General features: G+C 37.9%; 1 protein-coding gene across 1 annotated transcript; it reads right to left on the bottom strand.

The window, feature by feature from the left end:
- Positions 1-5,394: 5,394 nt before the first annotated feature.
- Positions 5,395-7,405, bottom strand: LOC107727450 (growth arrest-specific protein 1-like). Its single transcript, XM_016537326.1, has one exon. The coding sequence runs from the start codon at positions 6,839-6,841 to the stop codon at positions 6,065-6,067; it is 777 nt and encodes a 258-aa protein (XP_016392812.1). The 5' UTR covers positions 6,842-7,405; the 3' UTR covers positions 5,395-6,064.
- Positions 7,406-11,916: the final 4,511 nt, after the last annotated feature.

Genomic DNA, 11,916 nt, shown 5'->3' with positions numbered 1-11,916 from the left:
AATCTAAAAATTTAAACACAGAACTGCCGTCTCATTCCCTGTGCAGTCGAGCCTTTCATTTCTTAAACAGCACTGCTGCTTGTTTACTTTCATCTCCTTAGGGGGTAAATCTCTAAAAACACATACCAACACATACAGTTGTCTGCTCTCTTGAGGCAGAGGGATGATCAATAGGAAACTGCCATTGATGACTTGTTTCTTTAAATCAGGCCCATAAATCCTTCTGGTCACTTCCTTCAATAGCAGTGAAGCTGGGATGAAGACTGAGTTGCTCTTCAGGGTCAGTGGAGCCATTGAAGATAAAATGGCCCTCAACAGCAGGCTGCTCCTCACAGCTGCCCTGTGACCGTGGAAATTAAGTTATGCCCCGTGTCAGCAAGTTTTCTTCTTCTTTCGGACACCCTTCCTACCTCGATCAATCCCCTCGATGCTCATTTTTTAAAGTTTCTCCTATTCGTATTTATGAGAGACTCTGAAGTGGAGTCTTAGCTGGAGTATTCAGTGTTGGTAATAGACATAATGGACAACGATCTGACAGAATGAGATATTGTGTGGTTGTAAGTGAGAAGGCCCAGCACTCTTGGTCAATGTTAAGTCAATGGCCTCTTGTTGAAAAACACAAACACACACACACGCTGCTACTTTACCAACAGGTCTGCAGGGCTCAAGTGGAAAACCTCTTTTCCTCGGTTTCCTCCATCAATATTTCAATAATTTAACAACACATTAGCATGTTCAAGGTTCTCCGATGTCAAATAATAGTCAATTTTATTTGTTTACCTGAATGTCATAATTCATTTTTAACAAGTTTTATTATTTAGATTTTTTTTTTTTTAAACAATTTATTGCAATTTTATATTTTATGATTTAATTACTAACTTCTCTTTAATTGTTGTTTGCAAACTAAAGTTTGGGAAACCCTGAGCTATGTGGCTACCAGCAATAGTTTGGTTACCAATAATCTTCAAAATATTGTTTGTGTTCAACAGAAGAAAGAAATTCATTCAGGTTTGGAACACCATAAGGATGAGTAAATGTTGTCATTTTTGGGTGAACTATCTCTTTAAATCTTCAACGCTATGCACATAGCAGTGACCAGCTAAGAGATTCACATTTTTTTGTTAGCCTTAGACACCCTGAGTATTTACTGGACCCCCTGAGATTTTAAGTCAATATTTCAATAATTTAACAACACATTAGCATGTTCAAGGTTCTTCAATGTCAAATAATAGTCAATTTTATTTTTTTTTTAATCTGGTTAAATGTTTTCCCCTTTCTCAAATCAAGGCGATCTCAGATGCCTGTCTGTGTGACGTCACAAAAACAAGCCCCTCCCACAATAGTTTGATTGACAGTAGCGTTTCAGCACAGACTGGACTGGTGTCTTACCTTAGACCCGCGCTGAGTGAGCTGTCATCAGTCCGCCATTGTTTCACCGCTGGAGCAGTTGTAGACATGGACTAAAACAGCTTGCTGAAAACAGAGCTGATTTTGACGAGGTAAAAAAGGTGTTTTTTACACAACCATTGAGAAATTTTAACCAAACTATGTTACAGACTTTTCATTAAGACCCCAAAGAATCATATCAACTTGTGGAAAATGGGCATCCTATGACCCCTTTAAAGGATTAGTCTAAATCCTACCCAATGCCTTCCATTTCATTGCTTAGCCCAGGCTCAGCCATACCAACTGTCTACATGTCTCATCACTTATCACATCATTTCTCAAGAGTTTGACAACAACAGTTCTTCAGTCGAACCTATGCTTGAGCACTATGACACAAGTATTGAAATTTTATGGGCTAAGGAATAGTTGCAAAATGTTGCTGAAATATAACTCGAAAGCCCTGCTGTGAGGTTTCCTGTCATTTTCCTGTACCTCTTGGACGTGGAACTTATTTTTTTTTTTTGCCAAAAGGTAATTGAAAACACAACAAGTGTAGTGTACGGCCTCTAGACAATTGGTGCATCTAAATTAATAATGAAGCAGCTTTTAATGTAAAACTACATTTTTGTTTTTTTAATTTTTGATAAATAGAACCTTCACTGAATGTGAACACAGAAAAAATGATTACAAATAAATTCATAATTATAATAATAATAATAATATAAATGTTTGATTTTTCCTAATTCAACATTCTGAAACACTTCATTTCTTGTATTGTCTCTTTCACTTAATAAAATCAGATTTCTTATATAAACCCTAACCATCAAACAGACACTTAAACACGGAGGATTAAAGGCATCAGCTGCAAACGCATTACTCTGAAATACACTTCCATGGAAGCAGTCTCCTCTCCACTTTCACCCACAATGCCACTGCAGGAGAGTTACAGCAAAAAAAAATAAATATATATCTTTTTATTGAAGAGGCCACAGTGACATGACTAGTTTAGATGCTCGATTTCAATTGTTCCATTCTATTGGCCATTCTGAGTGCTCTTTCATACGGCACATGCTGGGCTCTATTGCATGGACTGAAACTGAGCGCAAGAGGGAAAAAAACGTGGTCTTCGACTACCCCCCCAAAGATGATGAAGTACATAAGCAGCAGTGGGGACTGCATAGAGTATGTGGACCGGGGGCCAGCGGATCTTTCCCACATGCTATCCCGTGGTTCGGCTCTGAAGAGGTGTCAGCGAGCTCTAGAGGAATGAAGTGCCTGGACATGGTGCTGTTGAACTATTATGTGCTTAACATTACCATGACAAAAGTGCCACTCGACTTCTCCTCCATTCAGCTGGCTGAAGGGCCCTTGTCCCCACTCTAATAAAACATTTTGCAACCATCACCCCCATTTGAAGACACTGGTGACAAGAGTGGGAGAATAAGAGTGGAGGGTTTTAACAGCGTGGAGCTGAGAGACAGAGAGAGGCCAAGCTGAACATGATTAAATTACATGGAGGCACCAATATATGCATATGTGCACCTTCAAGCCCCAGATGAAAACCCGCAAACATGTCATTTTTTTTCTTCATGGAAAACATTTACCAACAATCAAGCAACCCATTATATCATACAGAGAACTTGGCACAAATTTGTTCAAGTATAAAATGGAAATGCATGCAACAGCAATTAATACATTCCAAGAAACAACTATATAGGACAAATTATCATTTAAAACGGCTGCAAATTTCTAATGGAAGTTTAGTGTAATGGCACAAATGTTTTACTACAAATTAGAGTAGTTCTCTAGAAGTCTTTCACCATTTACAAGACAAACTCGGGTGCTGGTATGATAGATGTGCTGTATAACTTATCCCAGATACATACTTTTAGTCTCTTTATTAAGATGGTTAAAGCAAGGGTCACCAGTCATACTGCAGAGATGAATTTGCTTTTTGGAAAAAGTAACATCAAGAATCCTGACACTGTAAAGTTCAAGTTTACTTCTATCCTACACAGTCCAAACCCTTTTGAAAGTGAATTTCTGCTGGCTTTCCAAAAGATCAATCCACTCAAATATAGAACTTGTTACAAGATAATCAGTTTGCAGTTTGTGTTGTTCTGCTACTGTTTCTCTGTTAGCTTAGAAGAACTAAAGTCCTGCTTTATACTTGCAGTAGTGGCGTGCAGACAAAGGCCTTTAAACAAACACAGTGATTGAAAAATAAATAAACCTCTGTCTGTCTTGGCCCAGATGCAACACGGACACCCCAGGGAAAAGCAACTCGCGCTTTTTGTGTTCACATTCTAAAGATATCCAAATACCAGAGTTTACACTTGTATTTGCTAAGTCGTGTGTCAGCGCTTCAAGCTCCTTATGTGTGATACCTAATCTGTTCCTGAAAAGCTGTGCTGTGCAAGCTCACATAATCTAGGTTTAGCATCGGAATCCATGCATGGGGTCGATACAGTGAAACTTTGTAATGACACTATGAAATATGAACAGTTTTACAAACATAAAACAAATTACACATACTCGGTTTAAGTCTTTGTACTTTTGTTTTTATGCCTTCTATAAAAAGAACATCACTGAGGCAGCCATACAGTGGATTTAGACATTTCTACACAGTAAATAGTTCATCTTAGATAACAATTAAAAGATTCTCTGAAAATCTGTACACTGTACAATATCTTAAAAGAGAAATAATTACAACAAAAATGTAACTTCCCTTTAAAGCTGGAATCATCACCCTTTGTTGTGAAGGTTACTTTATGACAAAAATAAAGTTCTCTCTCTTGAATCTCTAGGACTTTTATAAGATGTATCAAATGTTACCAGCTAAAATAGAGATCTACTCCTCATTCATTCCAGCATTTCAAACACTTTTTACAGAAGGTACTTATCCAAAGTCATTTGCAACTTTACAAAAATACTTCACATATTAAAAAAAAATATCTAGTTTTACATTGGCAGTGCACAGTTTTATAATTACAACTTTCACTGTTAAAATGTCTAGATAACAAAATAAACTTTTTATATATCTTTAAGGAAATAAATTTGTCTTTTACAAAATAGCACTTGAAATAGGCAAGCTGGTGCTTCAGACAGTTGACTGAACTAAAGTACTTTGTATCCCTGCTCTTAACTTAAGAATCAGAATTTTAGCTTGATAATTAAAACTTTCATTAGACAAGGCATTGTTCACCTGCGCTGAATCTGTAACTTTGCATAGTGAATCAAAACACACTTACAATGTCACCATTTCTGGATAAGAACTGCACCTCAGTGTCACACAAAGCTTAACGTGTACTCTTTGGAACAAAATCATGTCTAGCTGTGTTTACACTTGTGCCTTAAATCTAACTAATTGTTCTTTTTGTGTTACTAGTACTTTTTTTTTTATTTGCTAGCAAGTAATCCAACAATGACCTTTTCTTCAATTCAAGGGATTCTTTAGGAATTAGTGTTTATTCATTACTTTGTACTAGGGCTGTGCGATATTGAATTAAAATGTGATATGCGATAACTCATTAAATAATGCGATATTCGATACGATAACGCTTAAAGTGCCACATGCTCAGATGAAACAGTTTTACTCAGCTGTTGCTGAGTCAGTTCTGTGAACTTCTAACTATCTTGTGTCATATATCTATATGGTTATTTGTATGTATATATGTATCAAGAGCTCCTGTAAAACCACAACAAATTCCTTGTGTTTGCGCACTTAAGTGGTGAATAAAGCTCATTCAGATTCGGATTCTAGTATAACTAGCATACATGTTTCACTTTTTGTGAGAAGAGAGCACCCCTACAACTTCTGAAAGTGAACGTTAAGTGTTTTACTCTAGCATTACATAAAAATGTCATTTTAACATTAGTGTAATCATTTTAACATGAGTTTAGGAACTGAACTGAATAATACAAAGGAAAAATACAACACTGCTTAGTATTTACTCTGAATTCAATATGCACCGATTCTTATTTAAGCTACAAAAGTTATTTAGGTAAGAGCAGTGAGTGATTTTCTCTTTGTCTTTTGTTCATGGCCCCAAATATTGCAAGCCGTAGCGATGTGCATATTGCGATATATACATTTGCGATATTTAGATAATTTCGATATATTGCACAACCCTACTTTGTACTTCCTAATTATTTTGCTACTAGTCACTATCCCAAGTCATGTCAAGTAACTAATCTATTGTTAATGATATGAAATTGTTGATTTTTGCATTGAAATTCTATGGGGAGCTGTGGTTCAGAAGCTATTCAAATACATGTTAGAATCTCTTCAGGTTTTTAGCCTACTGGTAACCTTTCAGTATGTTTTTTTATTATTATTATTTATTTAATTTCAAAAGTTTATTTAATTTTATGGCTACAAAAGTAGCTACTCTGACTTATTACAAGCAACTGTAACTAGTGAGATAAGAAGGTTTACTAGAAAAAAACGGGATAGACACTAGTAACTAAAAAAATAACAATGAACACCTAATAAAAGTTGAAAGTGATAGTCACTGCTGGATTGCTTGCTATACATAAAAATAAACACTAGATCGTTTTAAGGAATAAATGTTTAAACAGCATGCCATAAAACGAACTGGGAAGCAGGAGAAAAATGACTAAATGCACCATTCCCGAAAAGCCGTTGGAGCAGATCATTAACTCGACTTCAAATTGATCAAGGAAGCTGCACTAGAGCCAAAATGGATGCCACCACAGTCAAAACAGAACATGCCACAAAAGCAGAACCTGTGTTCCTCGTGGGCTCTGGGTAATCCTCATCATCGGGCTCATCATCGTCGAACCCACTGGAGCCTTCTTCATCCACAAGGGGAGAGTCAAAGCAAAGCGTTTTCATACTAGTTTTGATAAACTCGCAGATAGTCCGCTCTGAACCATCACAGACGCAAGTATCCAGGAGTTGAGCTTTGGGAAGTTTGCGCATGTACGCGATAACATTGCGGCATGGGTTAGAGCAGCTGGAGCCGCTGAAGAGTTGCCCGCAGTGGAGTAAATAATCGCCCATGGCGCTTCGGCACTGGATGTCCCTCTCGCACTGGCGCCGGGCTTCGGTGCAGCCCATGCTGCTGGTTTTGGGTAAGCACGGTTCTATGGCTCGTTTAATCTCCCGGCAGCGGCGGTCCGAGGCGCAGCTGCAGTCCTCCAGCGCCGGGCCGCTCTTGGTCAGGTTGAGTTGCACCAGCGACGAGATGCAGTGACTGGGACACTTCTTCCTCTGGCCGCTCAGGATCGAGTCACAGGCGTGCAAATACTGGTCATAAGCGTAATGACACTCTGGCTCCGACTGGCAGTTCAATATCGCTTGCCAGCAGATCAACCGACGGCCGTGGTGGTTGGAGGAGGCGATGGAAAAACAACTAAAACACACAAGCACACAAGCGAAAGGCCAAATGAATGTGCGCGCGCCACGAACCAAACCTGCACGAGTTGCCATTTCGAAGTCTGTAATCGTTTGGCTGGCGTCAGGTCAGTTTTAAGCATGCATATTTCATATTTCCATTGCATCTAGTGAGGGAAAAATCCCTCAGCTCAGATCATGTTTGCAAGGTCCATTCAAAAGAAAAAGTTTGTTCCACAATTGCGGTGAATCTATAAAGACATTTTCCTGTAATCCATGTTCTTAAAAAGAAGCCCTGAATTACGAAAAGTGCTATTTCCAGCAAACGGGTGGTTCATTCCATCTTCCCGGTTCGTGTCCGTGTGACAGTGCGGCGATTCCTCCTTCCACCTCTTGTCTTTTTTGTGGGCAGAAGTGAGGATCAGCTCGTCCTCTCGCGTCTCTCGTTCACATTCGAATGCGCTCGCGAGCTACTAACATCACGCTTCCCCGGCTGAACCGATACATTCACGAGCGTGCGCTTGTCGTCCGTCATTAAGTACGCATCGGGACGCGAACAGATAATAAGCACGGCGTTCAAATTCACACACTGGCCCCTTTCTGACCCGCTAGTTTTGCTTTATCCATTCTACTCCTGCGGAAGTTTGAGGGATTCCTATTGGTCAGACCGTTTGTTGTTGCAAATCTCGACGTCAAGTAAGGGGCGGGAGAATGGGGGTGGGGCACGATGGGTCAGGAATGGTCTCTCTCCAAAAGATTTGGATTACCTCAGAGCAGAAAGTGAGAACGACCAATTATTCTGTCCTTTCTCAGACTTTGTCGAATATGTATGACACGCCTTCTTGAGCAGCATCACAGATGATTTGGTGAATACTTAATCACAGAGAGTATTTCTTTCTTGAACAAAATTGCTCTTTTGCGCTGCATTTATTTAAAATAAAAATATTTTGTGACATTGTTAATGTCTTTACTGTCACTTTCAATCAATTTAATGCATAGGCCTACTTGCTGAATACACAAACTAAAAAAAAATTTTTTAAAAACTTTTTGACCATAAACTTTTCAACAATTTCCTCGCAGATCTAAAGACTTCTGTAAAGTAATTTTGAACTTGGAGTCAATTGTTTATGAGTTTTAAGTCAACCCTCAAATCAATCTTTATGCAACTCAAGTGTGAGTTTCCATGCATGCTCATTTAATCTTAACTACATATGGGTTTTCGTGAAGGAATGTAACAAATGTGTTGTGGAAAGTCAGTTTTTTTTATCAAATGTCACTGCATCTGTAATGGATTTATTTCAAGAGATATATAATTAACATTTCGCCTTTGCTAAAATACAAAGCTGTTACCATGCCAGATTTAATTTGATAAGTTTTCATCCTTTTAGACAAGATTTTATCAAATAAATTCTTACATTTCACAGCAAATTGAAAATGCATTTTGGGGAATGTCATTTCAGCTTGATCCAGGCAAGGAATGTGTTTGAAAATGATAGTTCCTGGCTCACTGCACCATGTCTAGTCAACTACAATAGAAAAAGAGACATTGGCTAAAAGCAGCAACATCGACCCTGTTCAGATATAAAATATACCTGTGAACCCTGAAAAAGGTGGACTCCTTATGTGTAAAATGATAACATGCAAGTTCACACTTGAACATGAAAAGGGGGCATTTGCTGATGCTTAGGACAGAGGATCAGTGGGTCCACCTAGCACAAAGAGGGTTTGTGTTTCAAACACTACTCTGGAGTTAGGAATGTACCTTTAGGCCACTGTGCAGCAAGCTTCTGACCCTAAACAATGAACTCAATGTCAGTTATGGATGGTCAGATCTTACATTGACATTTTCGCACCAGTTCCAGGTGATGGATATAGGGAACTCTATACTAGGGCTGTCACACAAAATAAACATTGAATTTCGAATATTTGTCGAATTTAAAATAAAAATCCACATTCGAATGCAAAAAGGTTGCATTCGAATTTTAGGTGTGCGTTAAGGAGGCAGCCTTATCAGTGGCGCACGAGATGAGATGACGATGTAAGTGTTGTTGCATTATAATGTTTTTGTTAGCCTATCCAGTTGAAGCCAGTTGTTCACTGACAAGCTGCGCAAAAAATCGTGCGATTATGAACGTGGTGTTGCGCAGCTTGCCTGTGAACAACGGCTCTGTGTAGTTAATGCTGCTCAATGTGAAAGCCCGCACGTGATGGAGATTTACCGCTGATTACAGAAGCGGCTTTACTGACAAGATGCGCATTAAATATTGCATGCGATTTATCGTGCAGCCCTACTTTGAATAAACATGCACAAGTACAAAATTTGAATTTAGTTTTTTAGCCATTTTGACAGCCCTACTCTATACCCCATGAGTCATAAGTCTTGTGAGCACAGTGATTTGATCGAGAGATAATAGTTGCTACATTCTTACTTAGCAACAAGTAACTATTTCAAGCTTTACCCTTAGACATCAAACACTGTTCTTCCCATTTTCTCTTAGTCAACTTCAGTAACAGTTTCATTTAGATTTAGGAGATCTAAAACTTTTATAAACAACTGTTTTCTTTGGCAGGCCGAATTTAAATAAGCCAGATGCTTGTGCAAGAGAGAGCTGCATGCCTTTACTTTAAATGGGGATTCATTTAAATTAACAACATACAGCTTTAAATGGGGATACATGCCTCAATAATGCATTAATGACAAACACAATGAAGTCACAGCACAAATGACGTCCTTCCTTGCTCATTAAAATTGTATATTGTAATTCAATTACAATTGAAAACTTCAATTGGTAAACATTATTATCTTGATTTGTTTATGAGATCATTCTTTAGTAAAATATTACACAACAACAACAAGATGCCATTTTTTAACAGGGCTTTGGAAATTTTTGGGTGAGTGCTGATGTGTTGATACAGCAAAAGTAAAGCACACAGAATCCCTTATACAGATATGTATATTCCTGTAAGAACGTATAATTATTATTAGTTAAAAGGTTAATTGAAATGAACAGAAAATGCTTTCTTCTTATTCTACGCTCTAAAATATAAGGGTATGTTTATGTTTGTTCTGTTTGTTCTTAATATTTAGTTCTGTAGTCAAATGTTACAGTCAAATGTTACCAGTTATCATGCAATCATTAAGACAAAGGTACAAATCACAGATTATGATTAGAATTGTATAGCTGCCGATTTAAAACGTTTTAAACTAAATAACACTTTATATGCATGGCCTTTATTTTTTGCTCTAATCTAAGAATACCTTTCTTACACTTTTTGAGGCCTTAATGAGAAACAGATTCCTTAAAATTATCTGTGAGGTGCTGTTGCCAAATTCCTGACCCTGATGGATGACCCTAAACAAAAACTCGCCCGTGCCGTAATTAGAATAAACTCACATAATTTTTTCCCCTTTTTCATTGTATCATGGCAGTAGTGGAGAAGTAATATTCACACAGCAAAACACTGAAATCATACAGCCAGAACATGAACTTCTTTTAAAGAACATAGCTGTCAGTACTACAACATAGCAACATATTTTGAAAAAACAAAAAAAATTGTTGAACATTTTCATCCATTAATTAATCATATAAAGGGGTCATGAACTGAGAAATCAAAATTCCCTGGATCTTTTGACATATAAGAGGTCACTGTACTATAAAAACATCCTGTAAGTTTCAGAACTCCAAACTTTCTTGTTAGTCTAAAAACAGCTTATATTGAAGCCAATCTGCCAAAACGACAGGTTGTGGAATGTCACTTTATGACGTAATAGTGTGGCTAAACACAGCCTTCACAGAAGATGATCAACACCTGCTTCTACATCATTGCCTGTTTAGCCCCGCCCACCAATTTGAGCATATAGTGAAAATAACGAGAGAGGCAAACGCAGGACAACGGAGAAACCAAATGATAACGATGGCTCCGAAGACAACAAGATGCTGTACAGTGTCAAATGGCTATCAAATATTTTTGAGATTTCTTGCCAAACATGCTGCACAGTTTTAGCGCCCAGAAACGGTAAGTAAATACTAAAGTATTACTAATGGAATTTCTTACATATTTTGGAACTATCCTATTTGGATAGGATATCCTCTAAAAACCTGCTTAGATCTTACTGGATAAACAAATTCCCAAAAATAAACAGAAAAAAAAGAACATTTCAGTTTATACAGTTAGATCCTAATTGATTTTTAGCGGGTTCTTATAGGATTGGTTCCAAATTATAATCGAAATTATAATAACATTCCTACAGGAAGTTGTGGCAGCACAGCTGCTTTTGGTTTTATTGGGGCTCTAAACAAACCAACAACTGTTGTTAGCGGCATGATAGAGATATAGACAGCTGCCCTATACTGTTGTCCAGAACTATTTAGAAATGAACTGCTGCTGAAGTCGATTAAGAAATAAACTTTAAAATGCAACATAAGCAGTACTGGTTTATATTGTTCATTTTTTTAAAAACACAATCTTTTTAATCTGGACATATCTGTGCTTCACCATTCTTTGTCATGAATAATACAAAGCCAAAACCCAATACAAAGGCATTGAGCTTTTCAGGGAGTATAATCTGTATCTATGTGGAGTGTCCTTTGGAATCCAAACATCAATATCGCAGTCAGGGAGGATGTTGACTAAAAACCTCATTCACTCTCATTCCATTCCAGCACCATTCTTCTGACTGACACCAGATAAGAGGACAGATATCTTGCCAAGTCCTGTTTGAACCCATGGCCATGTCAACGCCCTTGATCAGCACGCACACACACGCACACAGACAGACCAGCTGTTCCAACACATGGCCTCCTAGCCTTTCCATACTATAAGTGACTATTTATTCAGGTCTAAGGGCCCATCATACCATTGCAAAGAGGGGAAGAATGCCATGTGTGCATATGGGGCCAGTCAATAAAGACATAGCCCCTCACAGACATAACCGTAATCCAACAAACATGGAGTGCAGCATGGAAGAATTTTACTGCATGAGACACAATAAAGCCTGACAGTAAAAACGAGTGGCAACCACAAACGTTCTTTATGGGCATTAATGATTTTTAGAAATCAAAGAGCAATGCTAAAGTCACGCAAATGCAGATGTAAGACTTGTTCATTCAGACTTAAAACTTTGGATATGAGGTCAGGTGTACAAATAATTCAGATGAGTAATTTCTTAA

Source organism: Sinocyclocheilus rhinocerous, unplaced genomic scaffold, assembly GCF_001515625.1.
Source record: "Sinocyclocheilus rhinocerous isolate Xijiao unplaced genomic scaffold, SAMN03320098_v1.1 scaffold968, whole genome shotgun sequence".
NCBI classification, from domain to species: domain Eukaryota; kingdom Metazoa; phylum Chordata; class Actinopteri; order Cypriniformes; family Cyprinidae; genus Sinocyclocheilus; species Sinocyclocheilus rhinocerous.
The sequence above is the reverse complement of the archived record's forward strand: the minus strand, read 5'-3'. Positions and strand labels throughout refer to the sequence as shown.

Excerpts from the sequence above, each read along its gene's own strand:
- LOC107727450 (XM_016537326.1), bottom strand. The coding sequence starts at position 6,841 with ATGGCAACTCGTGCAGGTTTGGTTCGTGGCGCGCGCACATTCATTTGG.